General features: G+C 32.4%; 1 protein-coding gene across 1 annotated transcript in view; it reads right to left on the bottom strand.

Moving 5' to 3' along the window:
* Window positions 1–8,444: 8,444 nt before the first annotated feature.
* LOC143064569 (uncharacterized) overlaps window positions 8,445–21,809 on the bottom strand; it is a 52,353-nt gene continuing 38,988 nt past the window's right edge. Inside the window, exons 8-10 of the mRNA XM_076237483.1 lie at window positions 13,360–13,395; window positions 9,337–9,363; window positions 8,445–8,619 (exon numbers count right to left, since the gene is read on the bottom strand). Of these exons, the coding sequence (XP_076093598.1) occupies window positions 8,471–8,619; window positions 9,337–9,363; window positions 13,360–13,395 (212 nt within the window). The 3' untranslated portion in view covers window positions 8,445–8,470. The remainder of the gene's footprint in view (window positions 8,620–9,336; window positions 9,364–13,359; window positions 13,396–21,809) is intronic.

Raw genomic sequence — 21,809 nt, 5'->3', positions numbered from 1 at the left:
TTATATTGAAAAAACTACCAGGGAAAACTTGTAAGAGAATTCTAGTCTACTAACATATGCTTGGCCGACGTACTAAAGGGCATATTTAATTAATTAAATATCATTGAAGCCGATAACTCAATAGACAGTCATGAAAATCCTACAGCTACTGCAGCAATTTTGACAAACATGAAACCAGAAAATCTGCAATCAAGTCATAGCAACAAAAATAAGGTTCACCAAAACACTTACTTCAACTTTAAACAATGCGAATATTGCCACGAGTCACGCGCCCGGGTAAAATGTACCAAAGTAATTGAATATAAAGACCGCATGACATCACAACTTGGTTGATTGTAGGTCAAACAAAACATGCAGGAAATGTCACTTTCGTCATCACACTAGTTTAGGTAAGAATAATGCACAAATAGATAAAGAAGCTAGTGTGAACGTTAGTACCACACAACACAACGCGAAGGAATCGGACACAATTTTACATTCACAGGCGACCACAAATGTCGTGCTCAAAACCACAATTAATCCTGTAATTTCGAGAATACGATGTTTAGATGCCGACATTCTTTTTGATAAAAGAGCACAGAAGTCGTTCATTACAGAAGACCTAGCCGCTAAATTGCAGTTATCAATAACTGGCACAGATAGTTTAAATTAATCCGGGTTTGGGGACAGCGCAGAAAGTTAAAAAAAAAAATTGACACTTAAAAAATGCAACTATTTATTTGCTAACAGATGAAGAACAATTAACGATCAGAGTATTGATTGAACCGGAAACCGCCGCATATATAACATATATTGAAACCAACTTTCTTATATAACACCAGTAATCTAATCTATATGAAAGTTTCCATATTAAATGTATTCAGATTTTTTATCTTTATGAACCTATTATTCTAATAACTAATACAATATTTTAAAAAAATCTATCATACAAACCTTAAACAAGGAGAACGTGTAACGGAAATATTAAGAAGAGATAGAAATTTCCAAATACTCTTTGCGTCACAATTTGAAATCAGACAGATTGAATTTTTTTTTTTTTTTTTTAATTAAAATTTGGTTTCAGTTATGAATTAATAAAATTGAGAATGGAAATGGGGAATGTGTCAAAGAGACAACAACCCGACCAAATAAAAAACAACAGCAGAGGGTCACCAACAGGTCTTCAATGTAGCGAGAAATTCCCGCACCCGGAGGCGTCCTTCAGCTGGCTCCTAAACAAATATATACTAGTCCAGTGATAATGAACGCCATACCAATTTCCAAATTGTACACAAGAAACTAAAATTAAAATAATACAAGACTAACAAAGGCCAGAGGCTCCTGACTTGGGACAGGCGCAAAAATGCGGCATATAATGTTCATTTATTCTCTCCTTACCCCCCTCCCCCCACTCACGTTTTTGTTCGTGGAAAAAAATCTGAAATCAATAATGATTTTTAATTCTGTTCTCGTACTATGAATAACATATTTATCTATTTCATAAAAAAAACCTTCTGTACTCATAGTTCACAGTTGTTTTTCTGATAATGTTTTACATCTAAATGAAGGCAACAGTAGTATACCGCTGGTCAAAGGTCATAAATCAATTGAAAGAAAACAAACCCAAGGAAAACACAACTTCTATAAGAGGAAAACTACGAAACAACAGAACAAGTGCAACAAAAAGCAAACGACAATGTAACATACATAAAAACGAACTATCAGCTAACAGCTGTCATATTCCTGACTTGATACAGGACATTTTACAGTGCTTATCCAGTGACCTTTGGGGTATCACAATAGCAATGGCCAAAACAGTTTACCAAATTGCAGTTAGATTTCTTCTCCAACTAACTGATCAACTGGTAAAATGTTTTAGCAGATTGCTCAAGTGAAATGTTGTTAGTATGAAGTGAGTGCTGTGAAATCAAAAGTAATACTTACCATCCAGATCCAGTTAGTTGATATCTTTGTCATTTGTTTCAAACACAAAAATGACTTACTATAGTATGAGTCACTGAATAAGAAGGTCTAATTTTGACATGGAAACTTCTATCATAAATAGATTTTATAAATAAATAGTTCAAACCATTGTTTTGTAGATGAATATTTTATAGCTTTGTCTTCTAAGACAAAGTTATTGTGTAATTATGATTCGTATAATATTTTCTATACAAATTATTGATCTGCTGGCATTAAAGGGAAATAATTTGTATTGAGTTATTGTACACTAAAAAATTAATCAATGATACCTGGTTTCTGATTTTGCCTACAATTTTTTCAAAATTTTAATCATCTTAAAAATAAATTTCATTGTTTCTTTTCAAAACAGAGGATAAAAGTTTAATAATCATAAAAGTAATGTTACAAACAAATTAAATGAGGAAAGTTGATATTTGTCAGACAAAAATTGTGACAACATTTTGCTGATTTTCAGTAATGTAAATTATTTCCCTTTAATGGTAGCAGATAAGTAATTGCTTTAGAAAAAAAAATCCAAATTACAATTATGCACTAACTTGTTGTTGGAAAACGGAGCTATTAATTATAGACTTACAAAGCAATGTTTTCAACTATTTATTTATAAAATCTATTTATGATAGAAGTTTCCATGTCAAAATTAGACCTTCTTATTCAGTGACTCATATTATAGTAAGTCATTTTTGTGTTTGAAACAAATGACAAAGATATCAACTAACTGGATCTGGATGGTAAGTATTACTTTTGATTTTACAGCACTCACTTCATACTAACAACATTTCACTTGAGCAATCTGCTAAAATATTTTACCAGTTGATCAGTTAGTTGCAGAAGAAATATAACTGCAATTTGGTAAACTGTTTTGGCCATTGCTATTGTGATACCCCAAATGTCACTGGATAAGCACAGTAAGAACAAATGGTGGGTTGAACCTGGTTTTGTGGATAGCCCCAAACCTCCACACTTTATGGCAATGTTAAATATACAGCTAAAATGACAACATTACATGACGGGAATACAGTACAAATAAATGCAAGAACATCCAAGACAGAGAAATGCAAAATTAAATAATATTATTGTACATTTCGACATGTAAACCAACGTATAACTAGAAATGATTAGCCCGAATTTTGGTTTTATTAATTTTGTATTAATATTGTGTCATAGATCAAATTTATTCGTTCAGTGTAAGTTCACTTGTTTTTTTTTATATGTCGTTTGATTGATATTCTATATTTTGTCTTTCTATGTTCTGATGTTACACTATAATCTGAGTTTAGAGTGCATTTGGCGCCTGTTAAAACTTTCAAACCCGATGCATTTGTTTGCACCTTTTGCAAGTCAAGAACCTGTTGTTCAATGGTTACCATTTGTTGATGTGGTTCATAAGTGTTTCTCGTTTCTAGTTTTTATATAGATTAGACAGCTGGTTTTCCTGTTTGAATGGTTCTATACTATAGTAATTTGTATGCTCTTTATAGCTTGCTGTTTGGTGTGAGCCAAGGCTCCGTGTTGAAGGTCGGACCTTGACCTATAATAGTTTACTTTTACGAACTGTGATTTGTATGGAGAGTTGTCTCATTGGCACTCATACCACATCTCGTCATATCTATTTTCCAGTTACACTTCTAATAGACAGAACTGATTTAATGGTATATCAAAAAGTATTTCACACCAAGTTGTCAGTGTCGATGTTTTGTAAGCCTCTCTAGTAGCTTAAGGATGTTCGTTGCTTTTTTTGTCACATTTTCGGAATCCTCTAATTTTATCCATGAAATGCCAAAAAAATATTTTGCCCTCTGATCCCTACTTTTTCAATCATAATTTTATAGGATATTATTTAAAAAGCCATTATTTTTAAATCTTATTTAATCTTTACTATTTTTTTCATAGTCTTATGAAAGAAAATAATGCTAGTTTCAAATATATAAAAAGTCTAGAACGAATCGCTTCCCTCCAAACTTTCTATGGCCAATATCTCGAAAACAAGCACACAGACCCTTTATTTTTCTGCTTTTCAGTGCCTTTATCTTTATACTATTAATTTTAAACAGTCTTTTAAAAATGCGTGTCATTGTGAAACATAGAAGCGAACATCCTTAATAATCCATAGTTGTCTATAATGTAAATCATAAGAAACCAAATATTGGCAACGGTATTCCCTTCTTCTAGGACGAAAATATTTATTCAGGCTTTTTATTTAACAAGATACCAGAAATTTTGCAAAAATTGCGTTGTCTTAACTCTTCATAGTATTTTCATTTTTTATGTACGTATTTGTATTAACCGCTCAAATGTCAATGTTAATGAACTGTTATTAATTAGAGTTTATATTACACCAAATTAACAGTTTTTTTTCCTTTTGTGCGACCTACCTTATAGCCAATAGTTGCAAACTGCTTTCACTCGTTTGAAATGAACACCAATGATGTTTAAAAACTAGAAACGTAAGGGTCTATATGACCATTAAGGCAGTGGTGTAGCTTGCATGTATGTTCAGATGCTCAAGCAGCATCCATACCATTTTGACCAGCAGATCAACTCGGAGGTCTCTGAATATAACAGGTAAGGATGTAAGGATAACGCAAAATAATTTCCGAAGCATGTGCGTGATCGTATTTTTTTTTTCATTAAGTTTATGCAAACAAGATAGATAAGTTGCAGAAAAGTGTTCTGGACTTTTATTCGTAAAAAGTCTTCGTCTTCGGCTTGCGGCTTCGGCCTGCGGACAAGTGTCGTCTGAAATTATGCCAAGCGGAGCGATGGATTCTACATCTGATGCAACAACAATGTTACCATTGTAACGTGTACACAGGGTAAGCGTGTCTATTTCTATTTAGAATGTGTTCGTTACCAGTTTGATACTGGATCCAAAATTGTTCTATTTACAAAATATATAACAAACAATCTTTATTTATAAATTAACGTCAATGAACCAAAATATGTACAACTGCTCTTTGCAATCTTTAATAAACTATTTATAAATACTCTACTCAAAATATATACACTGGTACAAATTTGTACTCTCTTACAAATTTGTCCTGGGTCAGGAACAAACTTGTCCTCCTGGTACAATAATGCACCCTACAAGTTTACACACTTGTCTTTGTTACTCTGGTACAATTATGTACTTTACAAGGTGGTCACACAGACTCACACTTGTCCTATACTATAGTCCTATAGTAATATTAACACAATATCTAATATATAAGAGACATCGATCTCGAATATAAACGTACCGTACCTTGGTCTTATGTCTACGAAGACTTGTGACAATCGACCCTGAGCTAGGAATATCTCCTGCTTTTATACCCCAATGGTAGCCGTACCATTATTATAGGAGGGGTGTTCTTCCAAAGTGTCTCTTTACTCGTATTGACAGTTTCCTTTGGAACACCCCTTCACGTTTGACCTGACCCAAAGTTTACCCGCGAAACATCCAATTCTTTACTATGTTTTATTAAGGTATATATACAATGCATAACATAATGCTTCTACCGAACTGTAACCAATGTAAACAATCTAACCGTAGATACAAAATCATCACACCATCAACTATACTACCATATCCATCCTGATATCGCTTTTTGTGACATGAAAGACGAAATGATCAGAACGCAATTTGTGACGGTCATTCCTTGGATTTTAAATACCCAATAACATCTAGGTACAAATATTAATTTTATTTTCAATAAAATGTGCCTTTTATTTTTTATCATAATATATACATTTTGTAACATTACACACACATAAGATCGTCGCTTCTTGATTGACAAAACACTTGATGCTCTAAAAGGGGCGGGGGTTCCAAGCAATTTCATTATCCAATGTTTTGGCCATATCGTCACTTTAAAGGCCAAGTAATCAAAAATCAAAAACCCATTGGGAGGCTTAAATTCAGAGCGATGGGGATCACTGTCTGGTTATTATAATCCAAAGTTCCATAAATAGAAGTGCCACTGTAATGGTTCCGTTTTTGATCTGTAAAATATAAGATTGGTTGGGAAACTTTAACATTAAATACTTATAAATTCATTGAATGATGGTAGTTTCGAGAGAAATAAAATGCTCTTGAAAATATATATGAAATGTTGGTTATATTGAAATTCAATGCAACACAATCTCAGATACACCAAATATAATATAGAAGTGACCTCCATGCTAACTAAGGATCCATGGCTAAGGGCTAGCATCATTTATTGAGATTTGCTTCCAACTTCCAGTCTTCTTTTTTGTTTTTATTTAAAAATATGGAATAAATAAAGGCTCAATTCATGATTTAAACTTTTATTCAATTGTAGGGGTTTCTTTGGTCGGGAGTTGAAAACTGAATGCTTCTTGGTTTAAAGAATGGCTAAGATATTCGAGAATTTATTGCGAAAGTTGTACTGTCTTTGCTGTGAAGATATCAAAGACATACTGTTCATTAATCATTAATCCGGTTAATGATTGAGTTAATCTTTCCAGATTTGTTACTCGTGACGACAAAGAGTGATCGTGTCTTGCCTTGTCGGAAGTTGCAGCCAAAGATATTTGAAATTGGGGAAAATTGAATCGGTCATAAGTATGTTGTCTTTGTCGAAAAAGAGCAAGTTCTAAGAAATCGTCATATCCTTGATAAAACTATACGAGCATTACTATTAGGGGTCATACCGAAGCAAGAAGTAATTTCATGTCAATCTTACGTGAATTCGCAGAAGATGATCTAGTATTAAAGGAACGTATTCATAGTACAACTGCAAGGTACAAATATACTACCCCTGACGTTTAGAATGTACCTTTGACTATATGCGGGAAACAGATTTCTGATAAAATAGTCGATGATTGCAATGAAGCTGGTTTCTTTTCTGTGCTTGGCGATGAATGTACAGATGAGTCAACTAAACATCAAATGCCTATTTGTTTAAGATTTAAAGATGCTAAAGATGTTAGGGAAGATTTTCTTTGTTTTGTGGAACCCGAAAACACAAAGGGCGATACAATCGCTAGATGCTTATTAGGCACATTAGACAAAGAAGTCGTCGTGATCGATAGAATGAGAGGAAAGGGTTATCACGGTGCCGCTAAAATGTCCGGGAAAACCCAAGGCGTCCAGGTAAAAGTCAGGGAACAAGTGTCTTCAGCAACATACACACATTGCAAGGCCCACAAACTTAATCTGGCTCAAATACATTCTTCAAAGGAACAATGTGCTCGTAATATGATGACAACTGTTCAGGATATTGCATTTGCGTTTGCCTTTTCAGTAAAGAGACTCAATGCCTTCGCAACTGAATAAGTTATGGAATGAAAACGTCAAGAAAGCCATGGCAAAACGATCCAAGCTAACAATGGATTGGTCAGCTCGTGCAGATTCTTTGTTCATATTCAAGTCGGCCTTCACCGTAGTTGTTCATGCCTTAGAATATCTCCGTGATAATCGAGATGACATAGTCAGTGCTAACATGGAGTTAAGTTAGCAGCTATACCTTAATTTGAATTTTGATAGCGTTGGTTGTAGTGGAGCATATATCAAGCGTGACAGACACCATTTTACAAAGTACGAGTTGCGATCTGATCGAAGCAGTTGGCGAAATCAAGGTTGTCTTCCAAAGATTGCATAACAAAAGAAATAACCCGTCTGTGTGGGCTGCATTGGATGGAAATGCAGCAAAAGTTGACGCAGATTTTGAACTAAATATATGTATATCGCGTCGCGCCGGGCGATAAATACAAAAAGCAAATCACACTGTACAAGACCCACAATAATACTGGAAGGTTTCTCTATTCTGCGTTTTCTTGACCGTCTCGTTCAGGAATTGGGATCACGTTTAATTCAGTCAGTATCTTGCAGAATAATTTGTTGCAATTACACTACAGGAATTGACATCAGATCACATGAATAAGATATACAATGCTTACGGCGATGATATTGGCACTCTTGACCAACTTGAAAAAGTAATTTTCTCGTTGGAAGACCAGACGGAGCATGACCATGTTTGAAACGAAACCAAAGACATAAAACACTCGTCACATCAAACAAAAATCTCTATCCAAACATGTCTGCTATTATATATGTCCTTCTTACAATGCCAGCTTCAACAGCCACAACAGAGAGATCTTTTAGCGCAATGAAAAGAATTATAACCTATTTGAGAACCACAATGAGAACAGAGCGTCTATCGACGCTTTTACAAAATTTGCATCTGTTAAGGAAAGAAAGTTGAACTTTTTGTTGTAAATATTCAGAATTGAAAATGTTATAAATAAATCACATTGGAACCCTATTAAACATTTTCAAGGCTATTATTTATGGAAATCTTACCAGTGTCGGAAACCGAGGGGTAGTACGCATGTATTTAGAGAAAAAGGCCGAAGAAAGGTAAAAAAAAAGTAAGCTCAACTTGACAAGAGAGAGTTGGTTCTGAATCCTATAAAAAGTCTATAACTAATTAAATGCATTTTATAAATAGAGAGGTTAGAGGAATTGTAAAGTAAAAAACAAACATGTTCTAATATTTAATTACTTGTTTTATCCAACTGGTTGTACATTTAAAAGAGTGCCTTGCGAACAGAGATTACATGACTTTGCACAGAGGTTTTTAACTATAGGCACATCACATGTGTTGCTGGCGACAAGTATGGTGCAGTTTATTTTGATTTTGTCTTCACAAGGAGGTCCTATAAAAATAAATAAATAAAAGTCTAATATCGCAATCATTGAAATGAAAAAACCGGATGCAAGTTATGATAAAATTTAAACAAGAAAAGGTTTACTTGATGGACTGATATAACACCTTTATCTGGAAAATTTGCATTTTAAAAAAACTAACGCTAAAAGTAAAATAACATAAACACCGAAATGCATAAACAGATGACAAAACCAAAATCTGGCTTGTTACAGGCATATCCTTGTGTAGGAAAGGGTGGATTGCATATGTACATTTCTAATCTAGAGGTATAATAAATGTCAAAAAGTATATGCTCGAGATACAAAAACGTAGCAATGTCCTATGTGAATAAGAACATTACTCAAATTGCTGCGTTAATGAAATGTTCATCCGTATAGTTTGAACATGCACGAGAGTAATGTATCTGTTTAGATATGTAACCAAAAATAATTTGGCAGGTGGTATGTTAATGCTGTAAATTGAGGGACTTTTATTTCAATCAAGACATCATAAAGTGGAAAAAGTTAAAAAAAAAAAGAAAAACTTCAATCTTTTACTGGCTTCCTACAGTTTACAAATTCTGAAATGAACACCAGCATAATATGTTACCGTAACGTAGCCCACATCGCTGTACTCCTAGGTCGAAGGGTGTTATTATGTGTATCCAACAATTGATAATTTTGAAAACTGGTAAAGTATTTTGGCACTATGTTTTAATGGAGCTTACCTGTTTTTAGAGTCGGAGTGAATCCAGCTGAAATTAAAATATAAATGACGGAGTAATAGATGAGAAGAGGTATAGATTAGAATAAACCACACATTTTTTTTATCAAGGAGCACTAATGCGAAAACACTATTGATTTACCACAAATCAATTTAATAATCGGATAAAACAATAAACAGATGGATAGATACTCAATATCCTTTATTTTTCTATTCTATACAAAAAAAGTGTCTGAAAAGACCAGTTTTTGTCTGAATTTGCATGAATTTTTACTCGACATTGTTTATTCTAAATATTCTTAACATAGTATGAATTTGTCTAGTAGCGTTCTTGATTTTTCTTGACAAGTGTCTTGACTGTATGAACATTGTCTTAAAATTTCTCGACACTTCCTGTATCATCTGATAGGAGTCTGGATTAGTTTCGACCAATTCTTGACTGTCTTAAATTTGTCTCGATCAGTCTTGACATATTCTTGACATTCTTAATAATGTCTGAATGTCTCTTGACATATTCTTGACGTTCTAAATAATGTCTAAATATGACTTGACACATTCTTTGCAGTCTTAAAGCTGTCTGAATATTTCTCGACACATTCTTGAAAGTCTTAAATATGTCTTGACACTATCTCAACAGTATAAATTTCGCCTGAAACAGACTCATTCTGCACTATTGATGACTTTCTATTGATATTATATACTCCTTTTTATTATGCTAAACCACACTTTGAATAATCAAGATTAATTTTGCATAGTAAGATACACTTTGGGTGCAACTAAGTGGGAATACCCCGAAAAATCCCCATGTTGTTTAATTTTGATTTATTTTTATTGAACGTTTAATTAGTTGTTTTCACTTGGAATAACATTAACAGTACCAATTTTCCTGCACCAGATGCGCATTTCGACAATACATGTCTCTTCAGTGATACTCGTGACCAAAATAGTTGAAATTCAAAGCTTATATAAAAGGTGATGAGCTTTAATCCAAAAGGTCCATACAGAATAGCCAAATCCGTGAAAAAAATCAGAGCTTTGCATGAGGGAGATACATTCCTTAATTTATAATAATTTCTAACACTTTGTAACAGCAAATTTTAATAACACAAAAAAAATCCGTATTTTCATGCCAGTTCCGAAGTACTGGCTACTGGGCTGGCGATACCCTCGGGGACTAACAGTCCACCAGCAGAGGCATCGACCCAGTGGTAGTAATAACATTAACGGTACCAATTTCACTGAACCAGATGCGCGTTTCGACAATACATGTCTCTTCAGTGATGCTCTGAATTGAATATATGTCAAAGTTAACGACAAACAGCATTTAGATTTTTGCCGTTCGCACAACTGTCAATCAAATTTGCTTTACTAAAATAGGTGACTTGAGACAGTTTTAAGATGTGACCATGTGTCTCTCTTGGATCCCACAATTAATCTTTTGCGTTTTTGTGGCTAAAAAGAAGCGGCCATTCGTTAAGGTCAAATAATTTGTTTCCATCTTGATTCAAAAACCTTGTTCATTTTCTTAGAACCAAACTCATTTATTATTCAAAATTTCATAATTTTTTTTTATCAAAACTAAATATTTGTGATAACTCCCTCCTAAAAAGAAATATGTTTAGATCTATATTATGCATGTCTGTTTGAGATCCATTTCATAAGACCAATGACTTCTATAGAAACTGAAGCATTAGGAAGTTATTCAATTTGTTTTTATGTTAAAATAATTAACTTCATAATTTTGATGAAGACAATCCATTTTAATTCATTGTTTTTTTAATTAGAATGATGATTTTCATTTCCATCTATCAACAAACTTTTTAAATTGTAGTGGCATGGTTTGTCAACTGATAAGTTGCATGGCTGATTACAGGTAAAGCAGTAAATTTTCATATGACAGTTGCGTGTACCAAGGGGTGTGGAATACCTTAATTTTATGGGGAACATCCTGTCAACGTGTAGTACTTAATACATATTCCAACAGATGACATTACATTATGATACCATCATACTTTGCTATTTATAAAAACTACATTTTGGTACAATAGTTATTTACCAAATTTACATTGAATATTATGAATGTAGAATGAAATATGTCTACAGTCTGATTGGTTTTAATCATTTAGTAATTATTAATACGATTTAGGAATCAATATTTGTAATTATTTAAAAACCCACATTTAAATTGTTCTATATCAACATACCCACATGTGTATTGTTAAAACTTTAGATTTCATAGCCGTATTTGTATTTGTAAAAATATTTATATACCCAAATTTTTCAATTATTTCACATGCCCAACTTTTATATTTGTTGTAACAAGTGTAACTTCACTGGTGGTAAGCAGATGGTCGTAACTAAAAGTAGTTACGACAATCTGAATATGGGAGACAACTCTAGGGATAAGTTTTTCTTTTCCGATTTTCGTGCAGTAAAAGATTTATTTGAGTCTACCCGCTTTTCTCATATACACTTATCATGAGTTCGTTGTTACCAAATTTGACACATAAAATCATTCCAATTTTCGTAAAATAGTCATTCAAAAATTCGAGCATGATGGTCGTAACTTTAAATTATGATGGTCGTAACTTCAACTATAGTATGTTGGATGATGGTCGTAACCGACACAAGATGGTCGTAACTTTGAAAGATGACCGTAACTCAAGTATTTAGACGAACTTTTATTAAATTATTTTAAAAGTACTGTGCATGCACATAACCATGTTAATAAACTCAGTTGTTATACAAAGTTTACTACAAACAATATTATTTAATTTGTTACTCTGATAATTGTATGCAGAAAATAAGTTAAAGAATTATCAAACATACATTTTTGATATATTCCAAACGACCATCATTTAGGAGTAACAGTGAAAACTAATCAACTCGCATTAAGCCAAATAGTATGTTAGGGTTGAGTATTGATAATTTTTACTGTACGTTTCGGCATCACATTGTTGAATACACGTGTATTCCCTCATATTTGCTATTAGATTTTTTTTATTTACGACTTTTTATTACCTGCAATCATGTCGGCAGATGGAATTATTGAACGTAAAACTTTGAACAATCATCTTTAATTTTTAATCAGCTATTGCAGTTTTTATAAACCATTGGCTTTCAGATATTCGGCTTTTGGTCGTCCATGATTAATGAAAATCCACAAATGCACTTCGGAGTTCTGGTGTTTTTAATGTGTTGTCTTTATAGTTTATAGATTGCATGACGATCTTGTGGTATATCATTGGTATTTGTTTTAAGTAATTTGGTACGGAATAAAAAAAAAATCAATGGTGTCGCAATGAACATTGTGTTAACCTAGAAAGTATGAATATTGTTGATATATATTTTACACTGCTACACGCGTTGAATTTAAGAGTAAGATCAAATATAAGTAGTTTGTAGCCAGGCTTGTAGACAGGATAATATTACAAGGTAGAACATAATGTACTGCGGCAACTATATACAAAGAAGAAAAACATCTATTTATAAAAAAAACCCGACCAGACGTATAGATCTAAAATCATTCGCATAATATAAAGAGAGAAAAAAAGACAAACACTGACAATGTTTCCGAGTCGAAATAAACACATACTGCAAGGTACAACTAAATTGAACAATGTTGGGAGCTTTAAGAAACCAAATTTTACTCATTGAATGCAATTTGACCGATCGAACAGAATTACAATTAATTTCAGAAAACAAATCTGTGAAAACAAAATATAAATTTCTGGTCCTAGCCACAAATTCCATGCAAATGATTACTAGTGAAAAACGTACCCTAAAGTCTATTCTGTTGAAACGAATTTTAAAAAGAATGCAATGATTTCTGCATACCCGGAAATAGCACTTCTAACATTATAAGTAATATATTTGTTAAATTCTTGGAAGTTCATTTTTTCAACTGTTCTCAAATTTGTTTTGAATTTGGTAACAGTTTTGGATACGCCACAGGAATCGAGTACAGTCAAAATTAAATGGATTTACAAATCTAATAAAAAACAAAAAGACGTTTAAATTCACATACCATTAGTTGAACGTAATCCCATTGTGGTTACTTGACCTATAACAAAGTTTCAATCTCAGTATTTATGAAAATTACAATTATATCACTTTGCACTTGTAAATGTCGAAAAAAGACGAAGGATGCCATAGGCAAATTCAAGGGTTATAAGTCTAAGATAAATCGATAAAACCATGGAAAATGGAAAATTCAACAGTGTAAACTTTAAAAGATATCTATCATTTATGTGTTGCCCACTCCCTACCACCTTCATTAATTGATTGTGTTCAGAACACTTTAAGGTGGTACCTAACACTACAGGGAGATAACTCTGTAAAATCAGCAGAACGTCGGAACTGTCTTATAGTGTAAATATTTAATGTGTTTTGTCGATTTGCCTTTACGTCCTGTCATTTCTTCTTTATGTTATGTGCAGACGCCTTTGTTTCCTGACACGGCATCTCTGTGTTATGTAAAATTAGTAATTTGTTTGGTCAAACAATTGTATGATATGTCATTGCTAAACTTTGTTGTGTAAAATATGCATTACATTATGCTGTAACTACTATATATTCTGTGAATACTTCGAAACTTTATGTTCAACCACCTTTACATTCTCTCATATTTTATCTATGTTGTGTCTATTCTTCTTTTACGTAAGTCAGTTAAAAATTGTGTCCTGTCTCAAATGTGATTGTTATACCGAATATTCTAAAGGTTTTGTTTTGATACACCTTTGTTCTATGTAAACCTCATAATGTTATAGTCTTTTGGCGTTATGTTGTGTTTATACATATGTATCTCCAGTGAAAAACACAACACATCATGGTATAGTTCCTATGCGTTTTGCCGAACAATTGATACTCTCTGTGAGCATTCATTACGTCATGTGCAAATGCCTTTTACATTATGTGCAAACAACTAATACGTTTTGTGCAAACCTCGTTTACCTTATGTGCAAACATCGTCCCCCCTATGTGCAAACATCGTTCCCCGTATGTGCAAACATCGTTTACCCTATGTACAAACATAGGTTACCTTATGCGCAAACACCTATTGCGTTATGTGCACATACCTATTAAGTTATGTATAATAACTACATCATTATGTGCAAACACTATTACGTTATGTGCAAATACCGCTTACATTATGTTCAAACACCGATAACGCTATGTGCAAATGCCTATTACATTATGTCCAAACAACTATTACGTTAGGTGCAAACACCTATTACGTTATGTCCAAACACCAATTACGTTATGTGCAAACACTTATTACGTTCTGGTAAACGCTTTTTTGACACAGATTAAAACAAAACGCATCAGTGATATACACTTATAAGTTTTAGCTTTCTAAAAAGCTCTGGACTACTTCGCTGTATTCTTTTTCAAGGTAATATCCATTGGATGCTGAATGTGAACTGAAGGTAATATATGTGCATCGGGTTGTTGATTTAGTATTGGAAATGTAGTATTTTTATGTATTGATTGATATAAAAATGATATATAAATATTTAGATTTTTGTTCTACTTTTAAAAAGAGTGTTATACATCCTTTCTTTTTATATTTTGATTTTACTTGTTGAAAATTAAAATATTTACAAATATATAGACACGATTCTCGAGGTGTGTCTCTCTGGAGGTGTGCCTAGATTGACAAAAGTCATAAAATACATTTAATACATTTTTGAAAACATTGTACAGGAACATTTTGTAGCAAACAAATCGTGCATATTGCAGATTAGCAATGCAAATAAAGACGTATTAATGATTGATATTTCAATTTTCAATTTCAGTGTGTAATATATGCATAATACAATGACCATAAATTAATAACATTTGATCTGAAATGTAATACACATAGTTAATTTTCCGACATTTGATGGCTTAATATCCTCAGAAGAGAACGGTCTGTCATTATTTATCTCATTTAAGCCAATAGTTGTTGCTGAATATCAGCCACATCATGAAGCAACCAAACAGAATTTATATGTGACAAGTAATTATTTCAAGATGGCGTGTATATCGACTGAAACTAAAAACTCTGCCATGTTATTCGAAGTAAAAAAAAGCTACATGTAAAAAGCAAAATGCAACCTCATTTCTTTACGGAAAATGTGAACGGAAAATAAGTTGATATAAAAAAAGAAGACGTGGTATGATTGCCAATGAGACAACTCTCCACAAGAGACCAAAATGACACAGAAATTAACAACTTTAGGTCACCGTATGGCCTTCAACAATGAGCAAAGCCCATACCGCATAGTCAACAATAACAGGCCCAGAAAAGATTATGTAAAACAATTCAAACGAGAGCACTAACGGCCTTATTTATGTAATGTTCTCTTTCATCTGCACCAAGCGGGTCATTTCATAGGTCGCCATATCTTGCATACATAATCATAACATATGGTTTTGGAAGGCGCCGAATAACATTTATGAATTATGGACTTTTGACAAGGTCAACACATTATATATGCGTCTATTCAGATTATATTGACCGAGAACGAAGATATTTTCCCGCCACCTCTTATCTTGTATTTTGTTTTTTGAATTAGCAGGGAGTTTTGACAAAACTGAGTCCCGAGCCCCCTCTTTATCAAACTGCTTATAGAACCAACAAACGCAGCTCCATCATTTTCAAAAATTCTGGTTCCGCCACTGGTTATTGAATGAGAAATTAAAAAGAGAAAAAAAATTAGTTCCGTGTGTTAGTTTATCTAATCACATCTTAATGAACAACTTCTCTATTCATTTTACATCGGATGACCGTGAAGGCATTCATGTGTATTGCTGTCGCCTAAATTTCCATTACGTAACCTTCATTTTGAGATTGTAACCGATCTATAAACATGATAATAACAAATACGTGGACATTATCGAGTGCAAAATTACATTCCTTATCACTTGTTCTTAATTCATTTCAAATGGATACTCCTAAAAATATATTTTGTTGAACATAAATTAATAATATGAAAATGTCGTTAAACTCGTTAGAAACATAAATAAAGTAAAAAATCTTTAAAATTTATACACACGTACAGAAAAAGTGTGTTACCGCATGCGGAAGAATATTTCAAGAACGTTTGCAATCTCCCATGCAGAGTTATCTGTCTTTGCTCCCTCTCTCTGCGTGGGACATTGAAAGTTTTGCTGGAAAATATGAATGCTCACTCAAATTCAATCTATCAAAAAAATCAATTTTTTACAGAAGAGTGTTCACCATACACACTTGCACAGCACTATAATTAATATAGTGCAATAGAATGATATACAAATGGATACAAATTATATATACATGTAACTGTAATTTACAAATATTAAAATAATGTATAACAAAAAAAAAACAGAGTTTACTGATTTGTATCACTTCTACGATGAGGTTGAATTTATCATCCACGCACAGAAAAAATATATATCTGTACTTAACGTCACTTTCAGGTAAAGAGATGTGATTTGGTTTTCTGAGACAAGTGCTTGTAACCGTCCACAAGAACTTGCGGTCATCCGATGTTCAGTACTTCAGTACTTTGATTAATATCTTTAACATAAAGATGTTCTCAAAAATTAATAAAACATAACAAGGGTTTTATATTTTTTACAAATGTCTTATTATCCTTATTTTATCTTGATTCATTTTGAGAACTCAAATCGTATCAATGACATACTGCACATTTAAAGATTTTTGAAAACTGGGAGTTAGCTGGCAATTGTTTCATGGTGCTTTAAACGGATGAACAAGAGTGTTCCGAAATTCCAACAATACAAAACATGACAAGTGAACTTTCTTAATTTATAATCAGTGGCAGAAAATTTCAGAAGAATTTAAGCCTTCCATTTCGTGTTAAAGTCTGTCACAGTTTTCTTTTCGTTATATAGTTGATTTTTTTAAAGAATTTTGACTAAATATGTTACGTCGATTTCAAGGCGAACAAGATTGCATCAATTCAAGATTGTTTCCGCACTTTGAGGATAATTTGGATTGAATCATATGAACTTCATGCCTCGCTAGCTATTAATAAAAAACCCGATGCTTTAACAGTAGCCGAGAAAAGGGGGACCAATATATCTAAAAATGGCAATATTTAACGGAAACTGTCAAAACATATTTTAGAATGATAACATTTAGATCCAATAGAATATATTTGTATGAAATTTTATATTTTTTTAAAATAAGATTTCTCAGAATAATGATGTGCAGCAAATCCCTTTTATATACATTTGTGTATTTAGCTATATTTATCGAACCATTCGCGTTCATAACTAAACGCATCGAAGCTTACCGTTTATACCGTATATCCCGCATTAATATTCATTGAATTTATGACTCTCCGTTCGGAAAATAAGTTGATGTTTCTAATTTATGCGACGATATTCGTTGAAATATTGAACAAAAAGATAAATTCATAACAACAACTGTGGAATAATATATTGATTATAAATGTACTTTGTCGGTTAACGTGACATTTATTTGTACGAGCTTTAGAAACAGGACGAAAAGCGAGGCTTGCCGAATTTTCCCCTGTTTCGCAGCGAGAACTAATACATTTTATATTTCTGACAATGTACATATAATACGGACTCGAAGAAAACCCCAAAATGAACTATAATTACCCAGAAAGAAATATCCATATTACCGATTGATCAACATGGAAGCGTGCAGCAGGAAAATTTATTTGTACATGTACAAACAAGGCAAAAAAATTGTTGTTTACCTGTAATTTGTATACAATAACTAGTTAATTGCAGGATAAAAGCGAATTACTTAACTGTAACCATTTTTTTTAAACTGGTGAAAAATTAAATGGGGTAAAAAAAATAAATAGATTAGACTATGCGGTATGGTTTTTTTTGTTAAAGGCCATAAGAAGTTCTATTGTTATCTATTTCTTTGTCATTTGGTCTCTCGTGGAGAATTGTCTCATTGGCATTCATACCACATCTTTTTTTATAGATAGTCAGTTTTTGCTGAAATTCAAAGGGAAAATTATGTTATGATGACCATTTTAGCAACTAAATTATTTATTTATTCTTATAGACAACAAAAGAAACGATATGCACATCACTTATAGAAAAAATAATAGAAGAAAACAATTACAATTTACTAGAATATGTATTTTTTGTATCGTTCTTGATGACACGGTTCGAAAAGTTACCGGACCAAATACGGATAAATGAAAGTCATTATCTGGATTTTCAAGTTGCGGGATTTAATTTCGAGTATGGCCAGTGAAGGTGAAACAAGGCTGATAAACCTTTCATTCAAAAACAAAAATATGTGTATGTATAACTCCGTGAAATTGCGGCATAAGTCCGTGAACTTCGGCACGGGTTACATTAAAGTTTGTAGGTCTATAATTGACCCTATGGCTGCTTTAAACGCAAGACCGTATAAAAATATATACAAATTTATTAACACAAGTTTACAGTTCGAAAGCTAGGGGAAGACTGCCCCAGCAACAGTTTACAAAACATCAATTAATTCAAAGATAAGGGTATTAAAACATTATAAAAGGTTCTTATAAAATATAAATATACTTGTCCAATGTTATGTAATAATAATAGGATTATTGTCCTCCGGCTTAACTTAGCAAAATAGCGATAATTGCTTCTTTTGAAGTTGAGTGTAAGTTTAGCACTTTTGACAGCCATCGGATTAAGTTGTAAAATAGTAAATCTATAATCTCTTTGGCCGATGATATTTGAACATGTTGAAATAAGAAACATTATATTTAAGAAAAGGGAACATTGAAAACAAGAACTATTCAACTTGAAACTAAAATGGGAAATAATCAATTTAAAACGAGAGTTCATATAAATATTCAATTCAAAACGAGAGTTCATATAAATATTCAATTCAAAACGAGAGTTCATATAAATATTCAATTCAAAACGAGAGTTCATATAAATATTCAATTCAAAACGAGAGTTCATATAAAGCACTTTGCGAATTATTGTAAAAGTTCCTAAAGTCACTTTTCTTCCGGTTATATATGCGTCATTTTTGTGGACTACAGGATAAGGCAGTTTTTAATATGAAAAAAATAGGTTTTTTTTTTTGAGAAATTGCAGCTTTTTGTTACACCCTTCTACCTGTCTGATCCAAAATCGGATCAAATTTTTCCAACATCCCTGTTAGTTTAAAAAAAAATTGTCAGGACACCCACCCATCTTAACACGCCTTGTCAGGGACGGAGGAAATAATAAGTCTTAGGAAGGTTATTCAAAATAATATTCACAACTGTTAAAGGAAATGAACGAAAATAAAATCTTAAACATTTTGTAGGATTCCTTAGCTGCTACATGAATCGTGGGAGACGTCATTACATTTGTAGCATTAATCTAGTACACGTTTCTCGCTAGATTAAAACCATACTTGGAGGGTAATAACAAATCATCCTGGTCTCTTGTGAAGTGTTGTCACATTGGCATTCGTACCACATCTTCCTTTTTATATCGTATTGTTCCTTTCGGTTGCACCTCTTGAAAACTAGAGTCGTGTCTGTATATTTGTTACAATTTTCAACAAGTAAAGTGAACAAATTTCCAAAGCATGGATGCATAACGCACACTCTTAAAGTAGAGCAAAATAATTTCCCATAAAACTAGATACATTGTATGTATATAGCATTTTTACACCAATCAATATAATTAATATAAAAATCAACAGTTTGTTAGAAAGGTCAAACTTTTAATTTTCCTCGTTTTCAAAATGCATATCATTGATGCGTTTTGTTTTAATCTGTGTCAAAAAAGCGTTTACCAGAACGTAATAGGTGTTTGCACAAAACGTAATAGATGTTTGGACATAATGTAATAGGCATTTGCACATAACTTACATGGTGTTTGCACATAATGTAAGCGGTATTTGCACATAACGTAATAGTGTTTGCACATAATGATGTAGTTTTTATACATAACTTAATAGGTATTTACACATAACGTAATAGGTGTTTGCACATAAGGTAAACGATGTTTGCACACAGGGTGAACGATTTTTGCACATAAGGTTAACGAGGTTTGCACAAAACGTATTAGTTGTTTGCACATAATGTAAAAGGCATTTGCACATGACGTAATGAATGCTCACAGAGAGTATCAATTGTTCGGCAAAACGCATATGAATTATACCATGATGTATTGTGTTTTTACTGGACATACATATGTATAAACACAACATAACGCCAAAAGACTATAATATCATGAGATTTACATAGAACAAAGGTGTATCAAAACAAAACCTTTAGAACATTCGGCATAACAATCACATTTGAGACAGGACACCATTTTTAACTGACTTACGTAAAAGAAGAATAGACACAACATAGATACAATATGAGAGAATGTAAAGGTGGTTGATCATAAAGTCTAGAAGTATTCACAGAATATATAGTAGTTACAGCATAATGTAATGCATAATTTACACAACAAAGTTTAGCAATGACATATATCATACAATTGTTTGACCAAACAAATTACTAATTTTACATAACACAGAGATGCCGTGTCAGGAAACAAAGGCGTCTGCACATAACATAAAGAAGAAATGACAGGACTGTGCAAACATCGTTCCCCCTATGTGCAAACATCGTTTACCCTATGTTCAAACATAGTTTACCTTATGTGCAAACACCTATTGCGTTATGTGCAAATACCTATTAAGTTATGTATAAAAACTACATCATTATGTGCAAACACTATTACGTTATGTGCAAATACCGCTTACATTATGTACAAACACCGATTACGCTATGTACAAATGCCTATTACATTATGTCCAAACATCTATTACGTTTGGTGCAAACACCTATTACATTATGTACAAACACCAATTATGTTATGTGCAAACACCTATTACGTTCTGGTAAACGCTTTTTTGACACAGATTAAAACAAAACGCATCAGTGATATACACTTTGAAAATTAAGAAAATTGTAAATTTTAGCTTTTTAAAAAGCTCTGAACAACTTCGTTGTATTCTTTTTCAAGGTAATATCCATTGGATGCTGACTGTGAACTGAAGGTAATATGTGTGCATCGGGTTGTTCATTTAGTATTGGAAATGTAGTATTTTTATATTGATTGATATAAAAATGTTATATAAATATTTAGTTTTTTGTTCTACTTAAAGAGTGTGCGTTATACATCCATTCTTTTTATATTTATATTTTAAATTTGTTCACTTTACTTGTTGAAAATTAAAATATTTACAAATATATAGATTCTCGAGGTGTGTCTCTCTGGAGGTGTGCATAGATTGACAAAAGTCATAAAATACATTTAATGCATTTTTGAAAACATTGTACAGGAACATTTTTTAGCAAACAAATCGTGCATATTGCAGATTAGCAATGCAAATAAAAACGTATTAATGATTGATATTTCAATTTTCAATTTCAGTATGTAATATATGCATAATAAAACGACCATGGATTAATAACATTTGATCTGAAATGTAATACACATAGTTAATTT

Source organism: Mytilus galloprovincialis, chromosome 2 (genome assembly GCF_965363235.1).
Source record: "Mytilus galloprovincialis chromosome 2, xbMytGall1.hap1.1, whole genome shotgun sequence".
Classification (NCBI taxonomy): Eukaryota; Metazoa; Mollusca; class Bivalvia; order Mytilida; family Mytilidae; genus Mytilus; species Mytilus galloprovincialis.
The sequence above is the reverse complement of the archived record's forward strand: the minus strand, read 5'-3'. Positions and strand labels throughout refer to the sequence as shown.